At 38.3% G+C, this 21556-nt stretch overlaps 1 protein-coding gene across 1 annotated transcript; it reads right to left on the bottom strand.

Annotated features, from left to right (window-relative positions):
• Window positions 1-244: 244 nt before the first annotated feature.
• Window positions 245-20535, bottom strand: LOC139728654 (CDP-diacylglycerol--inositol 3-phosphatidyltransferase-like). The gene is made up of 6 exons (XM_071639590.1): window positions 20496-20535; window positions 11307-11441; window positions 7742-7895; window positions 2759-2840; window positions 1784-1865; window positions 245-405 (listed from the first exon to the last, which is right to left on the bottom strand). Exons 1-6 carry the CDS (start codon window positions 20533-20535, stop codon window positions 245-247), a joined length of 654 nt encoding a protein of 217 aa, XP_071495691.1.
• Between the last annotated feature and the right edge of the window lie 1021 nt (window positions 20536-21556).

Genomic DNA, 21556 nt, shown 5'->3' with positions numbered 1-21556 from the left:
TTTCTCTCACCAAATGGCAAACAATTATGTGCCTAGACAAATACATCCGTCACTCCCTACCTATGTCTGTTTAAAATACACACCTAAAGAATGAAAATAAAGGTTCCTATACTGTTACAGGAGTGCTGTCAGAACCATGATATGCCCATATCACCATGATAGACACAGAGACATAATAGATACAGATTTGTGAATCTTCTTTAGAGGTCAGCCAAGCCAACTGCTAATTCTAATCCCCTGGTCATCACTGACCTTTGGCCCTGGCTGCTTCCCTCTCGGCGACGTCAATAACTGCCATGTTCTTGGACGCGACGATCAGATGGAGGACGCAGATCCCGGCTTTGACGAAGGCGATGGGAGTTGAGATGTACAAAATCAGACGGATAATCCCAACGGAAAACAATACTATGACGAGGTGTGACAAACAGAGAAAAGAGAAATAGCATGCAGTCAAGATTGCCATGGAAAAAAAAACATCCATTCATTCATTCATTCATTCATTCATTCATTCCTTCATTCATTCATTCATATATTATTCTCATATACTTTTATCTAGTCTAGTATTAAGTTTCTTCAATTATAATGTATTCAAAACCACATCTTATGCTTTCCAAGTTAGTCCTTCACTCTAAAAAAGTCCGAGTCAGAACTGACCTGGAACTGGGTCCGTTGGGGTCACACACCGTTCCGGGTAAAAAATGACTTAGAATTTGGTCATCAAGACCCCGAATGGGGTCACCCTGACCCAATTCATGACTCTGAATGGGTCATATCTGACCCCATTCCTTTCATTTCTGACCCGGAACGGTGTGTTACCCCAACGGACCCAGTTCCGGGTCAGTACTGACTCTGATGTTTTAAGAGTGTTGTGTGCCGATATTCACCACAGTCATTCAAAATACATTTGTAATACTTCACAAAATACATAGTCTCTACATCACGATTTAAGTACAGTAACTGCCTTTCAGGTGACATTCATGGGATATATGGTACGACTAAAGCACACCTAATACATGAAACATGAGACTTCTGAAAACTCTGTGTTGTTCTAGCATATCTAACTGTTCTGGTGTGTAAAACAATAAGAGAGTATATGGTAACATTCTGGATGTGTGGATTTACACCAAGGAACACTTATCTCATAATCTCATAATTCCACAATATTACTGACATGAAAGTTTGTGATGGCAACCTCATTGTGTACCTTCCTACCCCTATGTTTCCATCTTGATCACCATATTTGATATTCTCACCATAAGAACATTCCTCAAAATCACATTTTCTAATCAAACTGCCTCCTAGTTTGGCAACTGAAAACTAGATATACTAAAGAACTTCTAAAATTGCTTTTGAGTTTTCCTACAAGCAATTTTCATGTCTCCCAGATGCTCAAACAATGCAAAACAGAAAGTTTTTATATTCACACTCTGGGGAAAAGCAAAACAAAACAACAACAACCAAAAAAAAAAAAAACACAAAATGAATGGCAGCTATTGAATACTGATTTAGTCTGTAATTACATAAATATGTGCAATTACTTAATACTATATTTATGAATTGCACATAACTTAAGTATTATTCTAATCATGGTCTTCAGTTCATACAGTATTCGGTAATGCATTAAGTGAATGTCATCAAAATATCATGTTATGAGTAACTTTGTCTGTGTTTGACAAATATGGGAATAAGATAAGATACCGGTAGACAAACAATGAAACAGACAAATCCCCATAATTCTTTTAAAAAGGGGAACTGTAACATGAAATGACAGAGTAATACTTACGGGCTGGTCCTTCTGTGAAGTAAAGGAGGTAGAGCATGGAATAGAAGAGCTCATTACCAACACACATCACAAAGAAGAAGGGCTGTGGACAGAGTGAGACGAAGAAATGGTCAATAAGCATGAACAGCAGGAGACAATATATACAGCATACAGTGACTTTTTGTACAAGCATACCGTCTTATCTGGAGTCAAAGTGACGAATATACGTTTTTTCGCCATCATGGACACACTGAATATGTACAAAACTGGCAAATTTTCATACATAGTTAAGATTCTTCTTAGTGAACACTGGGTTTCCATCTATTTCGGCTATTTCCCCTTTTCACAGCTCACCGATATTGAACAACATTGCGGGGGGGGGGGGTGGGGGAGTAGGGGGTGCAAACCATTTCCCTTCAATCTCACATACACACACATGTGTACATAAGCCTTCAGTAAAAATGTGCTGGTAATATTTTCTCAATATTGTGCATTCAGCAAGATTCTTTGATATTTTTTGCATTACATTAGTCAGCCTGATAAGTAATTTGAAACTATGGACAGAAAACCATTTCAAAATCATTTCAAAACCATACCTGGTCAGAGTTTCAAGCACGGCTGTTACTTGACTACACCATGTGCACTTCCACACATCCACTGTTACAGCTATGAAAATTTGCAACAACAAAAAAAGTCAACATGTGATTTACAGTCTTTATTTACTGCTAGATTTCTACTCAAGACACATTCACACACACAAATACAGTCAACCTTGCCTACATCGTAAGTCGAATCTATTTGGACGAAAGAAGTAGCTTCGATTTCGATAAAATTCGACTTATGAGGGTTTAAAATCAATAGAATATAAAGCGAAGAGAACTTCAAAAGGCCTTTGACTTTGGCGATTATTTGACCTATGCAAGGATGACTTAAGCAAAGTTGATTGTATCAGGAATGACACAAAGGTTTCAGAAGTCATCTACACTGCGTTCTCACCTCGGATGTGTAGTAGAAGGAGATAATGGGATTCTCCGACGGATCTATCAACTTGTGACTCGTCTTGCCTCCAAGCAAAGAGCTGAATATGGGTGAGAAACATGACGGGAACAAGGAGGTGAATCATAAGGCAAAACACTGCTCCAAAATGGTGGTCATTTAGATTGCAACACAGTTTGAGCAAAGTTAAAGATGATAGAATAATGAGTAGATAAGGAAGCAGTCAAATTGTAACAATAAAACTGTTCAAAATACAGCATACACTACCTCTGACACAGAATTTCCTGGGTAAGGACAGAATACAGCATCTATGAGACATTTGAAACTAAAACTATCACTCATTGTGATTAATATACTCCCACCCACAAATGACGGAATTAGCTCAACCAGGATTAATTTTTTGATTTTTAATGGAAAAATATTACCATTGCAATGCACTCTTCAACAGTGAATAAATGTATTGCTCACTGTTAGTCAAATGTCCCACATCTCAAGTTAAGTGCTCAAAAACTGCGTACGCAAGATAGATACACTGACACTTTCTATGGCTTTCATTAAAAATTGTGTTACCATGGCAACACAATGTTGGTCATTAAGAAAAAATGAAGTTTGCACAACTATATATACACCATAGCCGTAACATATGCCAAATTTCAAGCCAAATGCTAAAAGGCTGAGAGGCTTAGTTGAATTCACAATATACGTGCATCATTTTTATTGAAAATATACTGTTACCATGACAACACATGTTCAACACTGATTAAAGATTTTTTGCACATCTACGTAATGTATAGGTAACATATGCCAAATTTGAAGCCAAAATGCTCTAAAACAGAGAGTTAGGAGAATTGAAATGTTTGTATATTCATTCAAAATACACTGTTACCATGGCAACACAATGTTCAACAATGATGAAATATGAAGTTTGCATATCTCTGTACGATAGTGGTTGCATGTGCCAAAGTTCAAGCCAAATGCTGAATGACTGAGGGAGTTACCTGAATCAACAATATTTTTGTGTGATTTTCATTCAAAACATGCTGTTTTCATGGAAACGCATTGATCAACAAAAACAAAAGATTAAGTTTGCACATCTGCGTACCATAGTGGTCAGGTGTGCCAAATTTCAAGCTAAATGCTCAAAGACTGAGGGAGCTATAACTATTTTTATATGAATCCACAATATTTTTACATGATTTTCATTCAAAATATGCTGTTACCATGGCAACATAGTGATCAACAATGACGAAAGATTACGTGTGCACATCTACATACTATAGTGATCACATGTGCCAAATTCATGCTAAATGCTCAAAAACTGAGGTAGTTACCTGAATCCACAATATTTTGTATGCATTTTAGTGAAAAGATGCTGTAACCATGGCAACGCATTGTTCACCACTGACGAAAGATCAAGTTTGCACATCTATACGCTATAGTGGTCACATGTGCCAAATTTCAAGCCAAATACTCAAAGACTGACTGAGGGAGTTAACTGAATCCACAATATTTTTGTATGATTTTTATTCAAAATATGTTGCTACCATGGCAACACATTGATCACCACTGACGGAAGATTACGTGTACACATCTACATACCACAGTGATCATGTGTGCCAAATTTCAAGTTAAATGCTTACAGACTAAGGGAGTTAGCTGAATCCGCAGTATTGTATGCTTTTTGGTAAAAAAATCGGTTACCATGGCAACGCATTGTTCACCACTGACAAAAGATTAAGTTTGCACATCTATGTACTATAGTGGTCACGTGTGCCAAAATTTCAAGTCAAATGCTCTAAGACTGAGGGAGTTAACTGAATCCACAATATTTCTGTATGATTTTTATTCAAACTATGCTGTTACCATGGCAACGCATTGATCGACAATGACGAAGCAGAAAGTATGCACATCTGCGTACCATAGTGGTCACATGTGCCAATTTTCAAGCGAAATGCTTAAAAACCGTTGCTATGGCAATGCATTATGAAATACTCATGAAAAAGGTGCCTTTGCACATCTGCCTGTGATAACAGTCACACATGCCAAATTTGAAGTTAATTGCTCAAAAAATGAGAAAGTAGTTCGATCCACAAGATTTTATGAAAATATGCTGTTGCCATGGCAACGCATTAAGCGATATAACAAAAAGGTGTCTTGCACATCTACCTTTGATAGCAGTCACACATTTGGGGTCAACTGCTCAAAAAATGAGAGAGGAGTTCGATCCACAAGTCTTTAAGAAAATATGCCGTTGCCATGGCAACGCATTATGCGATACTTACGAAAAAGGTGTCTTGTCCATCTACCTTTGATAGCGGTCACACATGCCAAAGTTGGGGTCAATTGCTCAATAAATTAGAAAGGAGTTCGATCTACAAGATTTTGCAACGGACCGACCGACCGGCCACCCGACCTCAGAGTGATTCCTATATACCACCCCCCCTACACACTATGTGTGGGTGGGGGTATAATAATAATAACTGGAAACCATCACGCTGTGGCTGTCAGCCGTGCAATTTTGTTGGAGCAAAAATGGATAGTGCATGGCTGACGTCACAAATTTCCATTGACTCCCATGTTAAACTCATGATTGACTTTTTTGTGCGCAGTTTTTGTGCGCATCAGCTCTGATGTCACAAGTGATTATGTTTGCGATATGATTTGATAAAACATACAATTAAAAAAAAAGAAACATCTGCCGTGTGGACTCTACAATTACAAGTGCACTTACAAGCGCATATTCTGTCTCTTAGTTTTGTAAACAATTTCAGCCTGTCGGTTTTGCATGCTTATGTACATGTACATGGCTAACTGTGACTGTGCTACTTAGTTGCCTTCCAAGGAAAATAGTTTCCATTTCTGTGCTAAATTCCAGGATCTGTGTGGACTACATCTGTTGATGTCTGAGGTATTGTATAAAACAAATAGTGTATAATCCCCTGCTCGAAAAAAAATATCACAAAAAATATTATGAAATATTTCAAAAATCACCCAAAAATATATTTTTACGATATTTTTGTATTTAAAAATATACTAAAAATATAAGAAAATACCTCGAAAATAGATTTTTGAAAATACATTTTTTTCGTACAGTTTTGGAACGCCGAATACTGTATATTAAAAATATATTTTTTGAATATTTTTTGTCACGTCGTGCTGCTGCAGCAAAAAAATATTGTAAAAATATGTTTTCTAGCTATCTTTAATGCCTTATGATTTGGGGCTACAAAAATACTGCAAAAATATATTTTTCAAATATTTCTATTTTACATGTTCGAGTTTGGACAAAATAAATATTACTTTCTTGAGCTATGTTGATATTTGAGCGTTTCCCAGAAAACATATTATGTATATGTGAAGACATTTATCAATATCCAAATTAACCTTGCACAATCATACCCCTACAGCTGCTAGTCTTAGAGCTTAGGTTTTGTAAACCTATGTATCTACACGCTATACGTAGTTGGTACTAGACACATCACACTCATCACTTATATAGGGCGATATTTGTTATGATGTTTCAAGGCGTGGTTACCAAGTACATTACACTTTTGATATTGAAAAATGAAAATGCCTCCTCATAACACAAGTTGAAATTATGAATATTCAACACAAGTTGAAATTATGAACATTATGCAAACTTTTTAACACAGTTCAAAGCTTATTGCAATCATAATAACAATATGAACTATATTTTTCTTTTTCCATTCCAAGAGAATTTGACTAGCTTATGATGCATGACCAGTAGAAACCAATAAAAACCAACTGGAATCAACTGGCATTATGGTTAATGGGTTTTAATCTGGAATGAACTGGTAAGCAAGCCCAGTGAGGTACATAGCTTTCAAGTGTCAACATATACTGTTTACACACAAATTAACACACAAACGCACACACACACACACACTCATATTATATATATATATATATATATATATATATATATATATATGTTTGTATACAGACACACAAGAGCGTTACATATACCTGGTCTACATAATAGTTTGCTAGTTGAAATGTCATCTCTTCAATTTGTACCAACTGAATTCACTTTTACCACAATTTTACCACATTTTTAATTTAAAACATATTTTAATGCTTCTTTATTAATTTGTTTAATTAAGCTGAAAAATACAGAAAAAAATATAAATTGTATTTCAAATTTGACAAAAATATCCCCAAAATATCCTATTTTCAGAGTATTTTTACAAACTGACAAGAACGTTTATAGGGAAGATGAAAAAATACAGAAAAAAAAATTTATCTCATCTGAAGACTCGAAAAAATACCCCAAAAATATGCTATTTTCAGAGCATTTTTTTAAGATATGAATAAAAATATGCTATTTTTAGAGTATTTTTCCAAAAGATATCACAAAAATATGCATTTTTAAAGAAAATATTCAAAAATATGCGAAAAAATACCTAAAAAATATATTTTTTCAGTTGGAAAAACGACACGGTCTTTACTCATGCTATGGAACAAGATTTCACACTCCATGAAATATAGAGGTGCACTAATTAACTCGGCTTCGCCACATTGAATAGAGCACCTCTATTTTTCACCAAGCACGAAATCTTTTACAATCACAGTTGTGACCATCACATTTGTGACCATTCACCATTTTTATATCATCATACAGCTCGGAGGCACAGAGGAAGTAATTATTTGTTGACTCCTATCACAGTATCAACAAATAAGATTGCAAGTGAAATATGTGTGTGTGTTTGTATTTGAGAATGTGTGAGTGCGTGTGTGTTTAATATGGGTTCCATGACATTTGCTCCTGCGACAATTGCTCCAATGAAATATCTGCACGCTAAAACAAACATACATTCTACCCACAAAAATAACCCCAGCCATAATCCTAAACCTCACATCAAACTACATCTAAAACCCTATCACAACCCCAAGCCCTGAGAAAATAAGACTACAGCAACTGTCGCAAGAGCAAATGCCGTGTCACCGTGTGTAATGTCCTACCTGTGCAAATAAAGCCAGTGGCTGGCGATATCAAGCGCCGCGCTGAGCTGCAGAGGGACCATGTAGTCTGGGTACAGCACGCACAGCGCCATCATCAGGCACATGGTTGCACAGCGGTCCGTCAGCTGGTCCAGCATGGCCCCAAAGTTTGTCACTGCACGGGCGACAAATTTGGAATTCCACTCGGAGACATTTCTACAAATCAGCACAAGTTATGACGGTATGCATACATGTACGCGATATATGCAATTTGATGATTATGGAGTGTTATACTGAGATGCAGATATCATCCAAATTACAATCAATTTCTTGGGACTTCAGTTCCAGAGCTAGACTCCAACCCCAAGACTAGACATTAACCCTCTCCCGTCTGAATCCACTGGCACGCTGGAGACTGATTGTGCAAACATCATGGGCACAAAATTGTGTCAGCATAGCACACATCATGAGAGTGAAAGCATGATGCCCCTTGCGGCTGGGGTCTGAAAGCTCTTGGCTTGTAGAAGCTCTCTGGTACTGGTGCTATAACCTTTGCCAAATATAAAACATTGACGATATTATGACAAACGTCTGGTTGGCTGGAGAATGCTAAATCGTAAGTGGGACACCAGCTAGAGCAGAAGGGAGGGTGGGAGATTTTGAGGAAATGGCCTCAAAGCAGGAGAGCTCTGGAGTTTTCACATTTGCATGGCACATGAAATAACTGTGTATTGATCGAGGTAATAAGAAGGTCCTTCAACACTGAAAGCATGATGATTGCATGACGACAATAAAGTTGACCTGCACTATGATAATTCCATCTAATATTCTTACTCGTCAGTATAGTTTTCAATAACAAGGCAAGTGCCAAATTGTGTCTCGCCCATTCGCGCACAAGAAATTAATATTTCTCTAACTCCCAGAACATTTCATTGACCCGTCTATGACCTTTGACCTTGTGGTGACCTTCAACTCCCCAAGGGACATTTTCCATCCAAGTTTGGTCACAAACGGACAAAGGGATCAAAAGTTATGAGCCATAATCGAAACACGCCGTAAAAACTTAACAATGGGCCTTAAAAATTCGTTGACCCCTTTCTGTGACCTTTGACCTTGTGATGACCTTTAATTCCCCAAGGGACATCTACCGTCCAAGTTTGGTCATGTACAAACGGACTTAGGGATATCAAAAGTTATGAGCCACAATCGAAACGCGCCATAAAAACTTAACATTGGGCCCTAAAAGTTTGTTGACCCCTTTCTGTGACCTTTGACCTTGTGATGACCTTCACCTCCCCAAGGGACATCTACCATCCAAGTTTGGTCACAAACGGACAAAGGGATCAAAAGTTATGAGCCACAATCGAAACGCGCCATAAAAACTGAACATTGGGCCCTAAAAGTTCGTTGACCCCTGTCTGTGACTTTTGACCTTCTGATGACCTTCACCTCCCCAAGGGACATCTACCATCCAAGTTCGGTCACAAACGGACAAAGGGATCAAAAGTTATGAGCCATAATCAAAACGTGCCATAAAAACTTAACATTGGGCCCTAGAAGTTCGTTGACCCCTGTCTGTGACCTTTGACCTTGTGGTAACCTTCAACTTCCGAAGGGACATCTACCATCTAAGTTTGGTCACAAACAGACAGATACATCAACAGTTACAAGCCATAAACGAAACGCGCCCTAAAAACTTAACATTGGGCCCTAAAGTTCATTGACCTCTGCCTGTGACCTTTGACCTTGAGGTGCCCTTCATGTTTGGTAATAGGGAGCTTTAGATTTTAGACGCGCGGACGTTCAAAGGGAAAAAAACATGGTCTGAGCGTGCGCAGTAGCGCACGTCAACTTACTGCGCAAGCTCAGACCATGTTTTTTTCCCTTTGAACGTCCGCGCGTCTAAAATCTAAAGCTCCCTAATAATTTATGTGTAACTTTGTATAACCACTCTTCCCTCCGAGTTTGATTGAAATTGAAATCCTCAGTAGAGAGTTATTCAAGTTTTTGTAGCGTTAGTGCGCTAACGCTACTGTATGCTGTAACCCAGAAACAGGAGGAGGACTTCAATTGGTCGATTTGCTTTCAAAATGCTTATCTCTCCGCTTATCATGGATTAAGAAGTATTTTTCTGGGGAACAAATGTCATGGAAGATTTTGTTTCAATATTGGACCCAGAAAATTGGCGGAATGCCTTTGTGTTGGAAATTTAATTGCAAGAAAAATGATATACTAAGAATATGCAGAAAGAGACAAACACCTGAGTTTTACATTGACCTTTTCTGTTCATGGTCTGAGTTAAAATACATAGATATGTTTAATGTTAATGATATAGAGAAAGAAGTTGGTTGGAATAACAGTCATATTAGATATGAAAATGAAATGTTATGTTTCCAGAGTTGGATAAAAGAAGATATTATCACAGTGAAACAGATTATAAAAGATGGGGAGTGGAAAGACGTTACAGCCATAAATGAAACCTTCCGAGATAGGCAGCTGCTCACCTCATTTGAATTGTCCAAGTTAAAAAAAGCATTCCCCAGGTTTTGGTTGGACAAGTTACGTAATAACATACAGACTCCTGTATTGCCGCACACAGAAGAATTTGATGCTATTGAGTTGTCAACAGGTGATAAAATCAGTGTACAGAAAACATCAGCTAAACATTATTACAGATTATTTTTGCGTAAGAAAAAACAAGAACCTTCATGTATATACTTCTGGCAAGATTATTTGAACTTACCATGTGATTTTGACTGGAAAAAGGTCTTGCAATATAAGTTTCTTCAGATTAATGATAACAGAATAAAACAATTTAATTTCAAGCTTTTTCATCGTATACTACCCAGTAAAGATAATTTGTTTAAATGGAAAATTTCGGATGATAATTTGTGTACCATATGTAATTGTAAGGAAACCACTTGTCATTTTTTGCTGAAATGCAAAAAAATCAAAATGTATTGGAAAGTGGTTTCGGTTTTAATTCGAAATATTTTCGATTTTGTGATAGATATCAATGTAAACGTCATAATTCTTGGATATGATATAGGCAACAAAAAGATGAAATTAGTAAATCTTTTTTTTTAAATTATGCCCAATTTATTGTTTATAGGAATTATATAAGAAAACGCAATGAAGGAAACAAATTTTTGTTCAATATACACCATTTAGTAGAAGATTTGAAAGCGGAATTTAGTTTTTATATTAGTTTGAAGTGCAACCAAATAAGTTTCGATGAAATTGGATTAAGAAAAATACGCAATTATTTTGATTGGTATCGTTGATGCAGCCTTTAATTATTTTTGTCCTGTCAAAATGATATGTTGAATACCTTCGGATACTTGTAGATAAAGCGACTGTAAAATGTGAAGTTATGTGGGAAAATAAAGTACCTCGGATGAGGAAGAGAGAAAAAAAAAGTTTTTGTAGCGTTACGGACAGACGACGGACGGACGGACGGACGGACGACGGACGGACGACGGACGGACAGACGCCGCAGGCGATCCCTTAGTCTCCCCACACCTCCGGTGGGCTCGACAAAAACTGGTTGGTACACTTTATGACGCTGAGCACTGCAGTTGATTACCTTGACCAAGTTTCCTTGCATAGTAGCCGTCGAAGTTATCTAGGAAGGAGCCGAGAAGGTACAGGAATGTGGCCAGCCTGAAGCAGCTCCGCATGAAAAATAATGACAGGATGGTGAACAGAATTCTTCCAAACCCTGGTGTAGAGAGAGAAGGAGAGAGACAGAGGGAGAGGGAACATACTTCATAATAATTACTAGATGCATGATTTCCGGGCTTTCGTCTATAGCAAACCAAAAGGAAATGCATCCAGTAAATTTGCCATGGGGTAACATGATCGAAAAGTAGATTTTCGGCAAGAAACTGTCGCCATTCTGTAACACAGATGACGCACATGTCTAATTCTGACTACTAACGCACTCAGACCTGCTCATTATTTGTAGTTAATTGTACGAAGAGAATGCCATATCTGCGTTACAATTCTAGATCTAGTCTATAGTGCATCTAATAGAAATGTCATGCTAAAAACAGAACAAGCTGAGGATTTCATCGTAACTAATGCCATTAAATTGCAACTTACTTTCCATTTAGGTGATAAGCACAATCAGGGTGTGCAATTATGGTTTCCTCACTGTGTTTAACTTTTAAAATGATGCACCAACTGACTTCAAAATTCACATGCAGCATGTTAGTTATCACACACATGTGGACAGAAAATTGATGATTTTCTCTCATTTACTATTAATTACTGAAGGGTAATTACCAAAACGTCTCCAAAAACCCATGTAATGCATCAAAAAACTGTTTTACGACTTATATAAAATCAAGATTTGAGGTCTAAATTTTAAGACTTCTCCTACGTGTTTGGTATCAAATTAATGGATTTTTTCCCTAGCATTCCTTAAATGCAAATGAAAACAGTGGGCCTTTTGGCTGGAGAAAGTTATGAGGGCTAAAGTATTTTCATGGTAGGAGTGTAATGCTGGCTAATTTACATGATCTTCTGACCTTTTAACCCATGCTGTGCAGCTATACATGGAGAAACAACTTATATTTCTACTTTTTCTGAAAGTACTGAAGACACACTACAAGTTGGTGTGTTGTTTGCCAATAAAAGTTTAGCCGGTTTTGAGTTTTGAGCCATATTCAAATGCTGAGGAAAATAAGTGCGGCCATTTCGGAGTATTTTCAGTGAGATACATCCTTATTTGACAACATGAAAGAATCTGTTCCTTTTATTCAATATCCATTGCATTTTAGCCATGGATTGTACATATGTAGTAGCGTATTGTGTGAAAATTTTAGCGAGTTTCAACAATGAAAACTTATATCTTTATATACTTATAAATTGCTGAGAAAAAGAACGACCCACTAAAAGGCCAACTTTCTACTGCATCAAGGTCATATGATGAGGGTGTAGTGTTCTTATTTCAATGCTTATTCACTCTTTAAATATGTCATTAGCAAAAACACATTATTTGGGCTTAATATCCAATTTTTCTATTGTCACAGCTTGGATATCAACTAAAAGGCCATTCTCCCCCAAAGTGTGCAAAACTGTGATTTTCGTGTCGCCAGCATGTTTATACAGTTTAAATTGATATTTTGTTCCTGAGAAATCAATCTTTTTAGTTAAATTCATCCGAGAGGTTAGACCTGTAGAATACATATCAATAAAGCTATTGGGATAAAACGATCCGAAGTTTTATGTAACCATAAAAACCCCATGTCGCCGGACAAGGAAGTGCTCATACAACAAGTTGTTACTGGTTAACATATCACTCAAATCAAATCATTTGTACCTCATTTTATTGGCCCTCGAGTGCCTGAATGAAAAATAATATTACATAAGAATATGATGTTTTGGTATTTCTCTAAGGGATATCGTTTATATCATGTCGCCAAATCGCAGTAAGATACGTTACCCTTTTTTAGACTCTTGAGAGAAGATCAAAGAATTGCCGCATGGCAGTGTAATCTCATGTGTTAAACAAAGTCAACCTAACGCATACATGGAACCATGATTTATTCATTGAATCTCTTGTTACAAAAAAAATATATACTTATCCGAAGCCGCGGAAGCCTAATGCTACGATGAGCTGATATCAGATACGTTACTTAAACTCTGCTTCATTTAGAAAAAAAGTATGCTGTAAATAAAAACAAAGCTCATACTTTTTAATACTTAAGGTAATGATTAATCACACAACAGAAACTGTAGGAGAAACTGAATATTTTTGTAGATAATAGTGTGAGAACGGTAACGGCGCAACAGATACGTATACCATCCAACATGTCAGATACGTTACCAATAAAATGTATCGTACAGCAAGGTTAACCGCGATGCGCTTTTGCGCGCGGGCTTAACCGGTTGACAACGTGCTCTATATGACTTGCCAAGAGGTAATTGATCATAGTTCTAAGGCGAATTAGAAGTTTATTTGATGAAAATCGGTTTTGAAATGGCTGATATATCGAAAATAAAGTAAAAGAAAGAGATCCTAACAAAAGGTGATAGCTCATCTACTTTTATTTGGACATCTTTCTTGTACTTCATTTTGGATATCTCAGTCATTTCAAAACCGATTTCATGAAACAAATACTTAATTCTTCTTAGAATTGTATGCTCTAAAGTATTTCGTATGAGTGGATTCCGATTATCTTGCAAAAAGTTAAAAACTAAATAATCATCTAAACCAGAACCGTATACTATCCCTTATTGTGGCATTTACAAAAACTGCTGTCAGATATTATGTTACATATTCATTTTATTTCTGCTTTTTTGTGTTTGTGTGTGTGTGTGTGTGTGCTTGTTTCACGAGAACATAGAAAGACTTTAAGGGCTTAAGTGTGGTGCCAACCTTTTATTTTCAACTTCACAGCAAAGGCAACTATACGGTCTACCTTTGTTCATTATTATTTTGCATCATAATTATATACATAAAATGGGGTTAGTATTATGGTTAAAGTCAAGAACACTTCCTTTGTTGCAGGTTTATGTTTATATGAGTGGATTCCGATTATCTTGCAAAAAGTTAAAAACTAAATAATCATCTAAACCAGAACCGTATACTATCCCTTATTGTGGCATTTACAAGAACTGCTGTCAGATATTATGTTACAAATTCATTTTATTTCTGCTTTGTTGTGTTTGTGTGTGTGTATGTGTATGTGTGTGTGTGTGTGTGTGTGTGCTTGTTTCACGATAACATAGAAAGACTTTAAGGGCTTAAGTGTGGTACCAACCTTTTATTTCCAACTTCACAGCAAAGGCAACTATACGGTCTACCTTTGTTCATTATTATTTTGCATCATATATACATAAAATGGGGTTAGTATTATGGTTAAAGTCAAGAACACTTCCTTTGTTGCAGGTTTATGTTCTGAAAATGACAATATTGAATCACATGTTTGAGTGATCGGGGTTTGATGTAAATCGGTAGTTTATTATGTCAATGCACATAAATACTTTGTCAGATATATCGTTACCATCGCTTATTGGTTCTTGAGACCTAATTTATTACAAAAAGGAACAAAGGAAAATTGAATTCATGTGTATCATTTGCATAAATACTCTTTTCCAATTTCTTTCTTACCGTCTTCCGTGTATCATAATAACAAAATTTCGGAACTATGTCAGAAAAGAAGTATTGTGGATTTGTGCCTGCTTGGCTCCCGTATTTCACGCACATCTCAAAGTTTTTATTGTAGAGTTTTCTTATCTTCTATCTACGACGAGAAAATTCTTTACGTTTAGAAGTGTGGTGTTTTAATAATCGAAATAATCATATTGCGATGTTCTTACAAGTTAAAATGAATACATTGACATGATTGGTGTTGGGTTTAAAATTGTATACTAACCGAACGGAATCTGATCATGCGTCAGATACGTTACCACACACCGTTCTTCTTTCGATCCGAAATGTTTTTAATCTGGCAGAGATGTTACCTGGCATTTGCTATTTATGAGAAGTATAATTATACTTGTTCATAAATTTTTATACATAATCATTGAGATTATTGATATAGTTCAAATGCAGGAAAAAAGTAAGATTAGGGTAACATATTTAAAGCCGAAATATTGATATGTTCTTGATTTTTATATAGCCTTTATTTTTTAAATTACGATCATTTTTGTTACAGATTACATCAAGGCTGACTCCAAAATGTTTCCATGATGTTTGTAGATGTTTAAGCTTGTAGTTTTAAGAAGATATACTAGTCTTTATAGACATGACAGAGGTGTTAATTAGTCACACCTCCTAATTAGCGCTAATGAACTAATTAACGTCCTCCTTCCGTTGCTTCCGGAAGTCTAGTGTTTTAAGGATGAACTAATTAATTAGTCATCCTCTTTCGTCACCCCCCTAATTAGCGAACTTCCCTCCATCGTTTCCGAAAGAGATGTGTATATTAATGTTTATGAAAATGAACTCATGAATATGCATCGGTACTTTGTTGGTGAATATTGCTGCACTATAGTTGTGCAGTGCAGTTTTGCTTGATGAGGAATGCAGTACTATAACGGTCCATGCAATATGGTCACTTATACACATTGTGTCCAGCCACGATAAATGGAAATGCACAGGGTGGGTATCCAAACAGCGATCAAGAGTGTATCCAAGCACAAGCTCTCATTCTCGGTGTATATTCCACACATGGGTATGCAGAATGCGAGTGTACATCATGTACATCATGGCATAAAGAGAGATCAAGTTCACATAGCGATAACTTACATGAGAATGTTGAGGCGATCAGAGTTTCCCTTTACCTCGCTGTGCACAATGTATAGGGAGAACAAGCCTGGTTCAAGAAGGAAACCAAGAAACAATATCCCAGTAGCCACGATGGGGGAAGTTCTTTGTGAGAGTTTAAAACAAAGAGTCCAAGACAGGAAGGTAGGTATAATCAAGACCAGGGGAATACAATGTAGGTATACAGGGCCAAGGGATGCATGATTTAAGCAACTGTAGAGACTGAGGATGCAGGGGAGATGGGAAAACAATGGGAGTACGGCAGAACTATTCTTTACAAAGAGGACGTGGTCAAGTTTTCTGTATGAAGGGGGACAAAAGCAGGGGAGCATGGATGGGGGAGGTTGGCAGGAAGACTGGTTAAAGAGACCGAGTGAGACAAGGAAGAAGTGGCTGAAGGGGACAAAGGGCTACGGTCAATTCCAATGACCACTTGGGGTAGGGGGTGTGGAAATGAGGATGTTACCTGGTTGGCAGGAAGTATCCCCAAGAGCTGACCAATGGGAATGAAGACAAGGTCTACTCCAGCATATCGTTACAAAATGCCATGCTGTGTTTGGTCAAGAAGGGGTGACAGTGGTCAGTTCTCCGGGTATCTCTTTACAAAAAGCCATGATGTGATTGGTTAAGGAGGATGACAGTGGTCAGCCCTCTGGGATCTCGGTGAGTTGTTATTGTTGAATGTGAGTAAGATGCAAGGCGGGCAACACAAACTTGTGGAGAAGATCGAGTGCGTAATAAACGGGACAAGAGGAAGCTACAAACAGACTTTAACTTCTAGGCGTTCTCAGCTGCATTCGATGAACTCCATTCTTTATTGCGTCAATGTTACATCGATGGAAAGGCATGAAAGGGATGTCGCCGAGTTACCATGATTTGCTGAGTTACCATGATCACATGCATCATTATTGTAAATGCCTCGCTGCATGACGTGTTTGCTCTGAGCGAGGAACTCTTCGAAGAGTTGGAACCAGAACTCCACTGATTGATACAGTTTTGTTTGAAAGGGAATGCAGTATAGCGGTCAACGGTCACTTACACGATGTTTTCAACCATGATAAATGGAAATGCACAGCGGGTATGCGAACAGCGATCTTATAGTGTGTAATCAAAGAACACGCTTGCACTGTATGTTCCCAGAGCTACCAAGTCTCACGCATTCTGCGTGAGACTCAAGCATTTAGGGGCCATCTCACGATCTCACGCATGACACCCATTTTTCACACGCATCGGGCGAAGTCTGCAACTTGGGCCTATTATAATGAGCATAGCTCAAAAGATTTAAGTGATAGTTGCAATTGAAGGTATATTTCCCTTTTGTCTTTCAAAATAAGTAAAAAATAGCCACTTAAGTATGCACCTGATCGCACCATTAAGAGCTCAAAATTGAAAAAGCTCCCCACCGTGGGAGGCCACAGGGGGAAAAAAACCCTCCCACACCCTCGCTCGCGCGCACATTCGCATGCCGAGATGCCGAGTCATGAAAATCTCACTCATAAAATCTTTTTGAACTTGGCATCCCTGTGTTCCACACATGATGGGAAGAATGCAAGTGTGAACCAAAACTCCAGTGATTGATGTACATGAGGACAATGTCAAGGAGATGCCCTCGCAGAATTTCCACATTCACCCGAGTACAGGTATGTTACCACATTTCTTTCTTTTTTATGTTCTGTCGTTTGTTTCAATTTTGTATCTGGTACATGTAAAATACGCCGTTGAAAGTGATTTCGCATGTAGGACTATAGGCCATACGTTAAAGAGGTTCACAGCGAGAGTACAAGGTTGCAATACGCAAATGGTGTGTATGCTAGATGCGACTTTTCTCTTTATAAGTATTTCTTAGTGTTGATGCTAATACGCTCTTCGATATATTTCATTTCATAGATGACCACAGCTGGAGGAAGAGTCCCCAACCTGGTAGATGAGTCATATCGGAGGAGCGTGATCAACGGGTGCCGGGTCAACTCATCCAAGCGAGGAGGAACATCCAACGACAGTGCCAGCAGCAACGACACGTAGAGCTGAGAGGCCTCAAACATCCAGAGAGAGAGAGAGAGAGAGAGAGAGAGCAGGGAGGGCCTCCCTGGAGAGAGGGAGCACGTCATCCATCGCAGACAGGAAGCGGCAAGCATAAGAACACACTCTCCTTCAACTACAAAGTCAACCGTTAATGTACAATGTGAGAAAATTGGTTAAGGTCAGTCAAAGACATTGTAACAAACATAATGTCGCCATGACCGATACATCATGTGTTTTGTTTGTTTGTTTGTTTGTTTGTTTTTGTTTTTGATCTGGTCTAGAGAAAGAGACCCATGATTGGCATGCTGCCCCTTGTGATTGGGTTGTTCAACTTATGTAGATGACGTGGTTGAGGATGCCCGGGACAGAGATTTCGTAAGAATTTTCTTTAATACTTCTAAACTGGAGAAGCCGATCAGTATGCCTTACGTTTTGAAGGACCAGTTGAAGCTCGATACAGTCAGCATCACCAGAAATTACAATCAATGCTCTAATCACACGAGGAACTGTCACTCGATGAATTTGGACGTTAAATGCTGAGGGGAAGAATAAAATCAAAGGGTTCTAAACCTCAACAAAAACCTGTTGAAAATATGTAGCATCATCCAATCAAATATCGGGTAGTGGATGAGATGTGGTTACTGGGATATTGTTTCTTGGTTTCCTGTCTTGAACCAGGCTCGTTCTCCCTATACATTGTGCACAGCGAGGTAAAGTGAAACTCTGATCGCCTCAACATTCTCATGTAAGTTATCGCTATGTGAACTTGATCTCTCTTTATGCCATGATGTACATGATGTACACTCGCATTCTGCATACCCATGTGTGAAATATACACCGAGAATGAGAGCTTGTGCTTGGATACACTCTTGATCGCTGTTTGGATACACTCTTGATCGCTGTTTGGATGCCCACCCTGTGCATTTCCATTTATCGTGGCTGGACACAATGTGTAAGTGACCATGGACCGTTTATAGTACTGCATTCCTCATCAAGCAAAACTGCACTGCACAACTATAGTGCAATATTAATCAAAAAAGTACCGATGCATATTCATGAGTTCATTTTCATAAACATTAATATACGCATCCCTTCATGAAGATGGAGGGAAGTTCGCTAATTAGGGGGGTGACGAAAGAGGATGACTAATTAATTAGTTCATCCTTAAAACACTAGACTTCCGAAAGCAACTGAAGGAGGACGTTAACTAGTTCATTAGCGCTAATTAGGAGGTTCTCGGCTTCATGCGAAAATCAGCAAACTCCTTTTTTGCTGTTATGCGTTGCCTCTTCCAGAGGTCTTTCATTTGAGTTCTGTGGAGTACTGTATACCATTACAGTCACACACACACACACACACACACACACATAGGTCAATGCACAAACTGCTGAACTCTGTAGCCTGGGCAAGTTCGGACTCTCCGAAATTTTCCGAACGCTCTTCTGACAGTGGGCGGAGCCATGGGTCAAGATTCGGTCAAACGTCGATACGCTCTGTCACACAGCAGTGGAGGTCGCGCGATCAGCCAATAGGGAGCTTTAGATTTTAGACGCGCGAACGTTCAGAGGAAAAAAAAAAAACATGTTCTGAGCGTGCGCAGAATCGTGCGTCAACTTGACCCGCGCTTCTGCGCACGCTCAGAACATGTTTTTTTTTTTCCCTTTGAACGTCCGCGCGTCTAAAATCTAAAGCTCCCTATTGAAAGCCAGAGAACTTTCTGTAACAGCAACGGGCGGGGCTAGTAAGTCGAACGTGACAGCCACCATCTGGCCATAGTCCTACATATCGTACATTTTTAATGCTGCCACACCACTTTTCTTTTTTTTTTGTATAGCGACGCAGTCACATAGGCACAGTACAAGCACATAAAACATAAATACAAGTTAAAGGACAAGTTCACATTCACAGACATGTGGGTTGAGTTGAATGTAGCAATATCAGTAAAACACATCAGTGAAAGTTTGAGGAAAATCAGACAATCCGTTCTAGAGTTATGCACTTTTGAAGTTTCTGCTCACTGAAGGCTGGATGAGAAGACTACTATAGCTTGTGATGTCACATGAGTACAACAATATAAAGAAAATATTAAGAAAATTCAACATATTTTCACTTTCCTCGCTTAATAAAAGGTCTTTTGACTTCCCTCTTTCAGAAGGCAAGTGGAATAATATTACCCTTAACATACGTCCGTGACAAGTTGAGGAAATGTACACTTTTTTCAAAAAGTAAAATTGTGTGAAATTCTCTTTTTATTTTCTTTAAGTCGTTGTACGCATAATTATGACATCATACACTGCAGTAGTGTATTCATCCAGCAGTAACTGTGCATATACTTTAAAATTCATAACTTTTGAACGGATTGTGCGATTTTCCCCAAACTTTCACTGATGTGTTCTACTGATATTGTTGAATTCACTCAGCCCACATGTATATGAAGGCGAACTTGTCCTTTAACTAAGTAGCTGTACAACTCACCGATGATGTTTGGAACGAAAAGGAATATGTTTTCAGCCATTATAAGCTGTATATCTGCTTTTGACCCGCTCCGTATTCTTGTCAGGGACGATTACCGGATTCCTTCGCCGTGAATGTACACAGTACCTTGTGACTTTTCGCAGTAGACGCCGCCGTAGTTAAGAGCTTTCAAATTAATCTTCAGGCCGCCTCTCGCTCCTTTTCACATTGAATGGTACTGTGTCGTTTTTGTGATGGTGGTGGTGGCCAAATAGAGGCGCATGGACGGGCTAGATACGACAGAATTCGACACAACAATACAACTATACAGCCATGGAATGGATGTCAGGTTTTAGCCAATCAGAACGCAAGAAACCGTCCAACTATGCAAATGTGCAACTATGCAAAAGCCCTACATCTTAGAAAAAAAGGTTCTTTTGAGCACCATTAAATGGTTCTCAGCACTGTCACAATCTATGGGAAATTGTTTACCCGCGTGAGCCCTATAGAGAATGCACGTAATGCACACAAGTCAATGTGAAGTATTCATCCAACACAAGCTGTGCTGGTTTATGTTGATCTATTGTGTCAGATCCCCCTAACAAACAAGTCCTGTGGTACTCCTTCCATGTGGTACTTGTCGGTACCACACAATGTACCACACACTTGCAATGTTACCACAGGAACTGTGTGGTACTGTACCACAGGCTTGTAGGGTACTCCCTGTAGTACTTGTCAGTACCACACAATGTACCACATAAATATATGTTACCACAGGAACTGTGTGGTACTCTATTACAGGCTCATGTGGTACTGGTCGGTACCACACAATGTACCAATTAAACAAATATATGTTACCACAGAAACTGTGTGGTACTGTGTCACAGGCTTGTGTGGTACTCGATGTGGTACTTGTCAGTACCACACATATACAACACAAGCATATGTCAGCACAGGGACTGATGTGTGGTAAAGGAAAGTACCACAGGACAGTACCACACGAATTGTCCTGTGGTATTTTGGGACGTACCACAGGACAGTAACACAGGAATTCCTGTGGTAATTTTGGACATATACCTCAG

Source organism: Diadema antillarum, unplaced genomic scaffold (genome assembly GCF_040938485.1).
Source record: "Diadema antillarum isolate AM-2024a unplaced genomic scaffold, OU_Dant_1.0 seq00000189_RagTag, whole genome shotgun sequence".
NCBI classification, from domain to species: domain Eukaryota; kingdom Metazoa; phylum Echinodermata; class Echinoidea; order Diadematoida; family Diadematidae; genus Diadema; species Diadema antillarum.
This window is presented reverse-complemented; position numbering and strand designations above follow the sequence as displayed.

What these genes read in the sequence shown, in the direction of transcription:
- LOC139728654 (XM_071639590.1), bottom strand. Translation starts at nt 20,535, where the DNA reads ATGGCTGAAAACATATTCCTTTTCGTTCCAAACATCATCG. An exon ending in TGCAAGGAAACTTGGTCAAG is followed by an intron (nt 7,896 to 11,306) that starts GTAATCAACTGC and finishes TCGCCCGTGCAG; the next exon opens with TGACAAACTTTGGGGCCATG. An exon ending in CTTCACAGAAGGACCAGCCC is followed by an intron (nt 406 to 1,783) that starts GTAAGTATTACT and finishes ACCTCGTCATAG; the next exon opens with TATTGTTTTCCGTTGGGATT.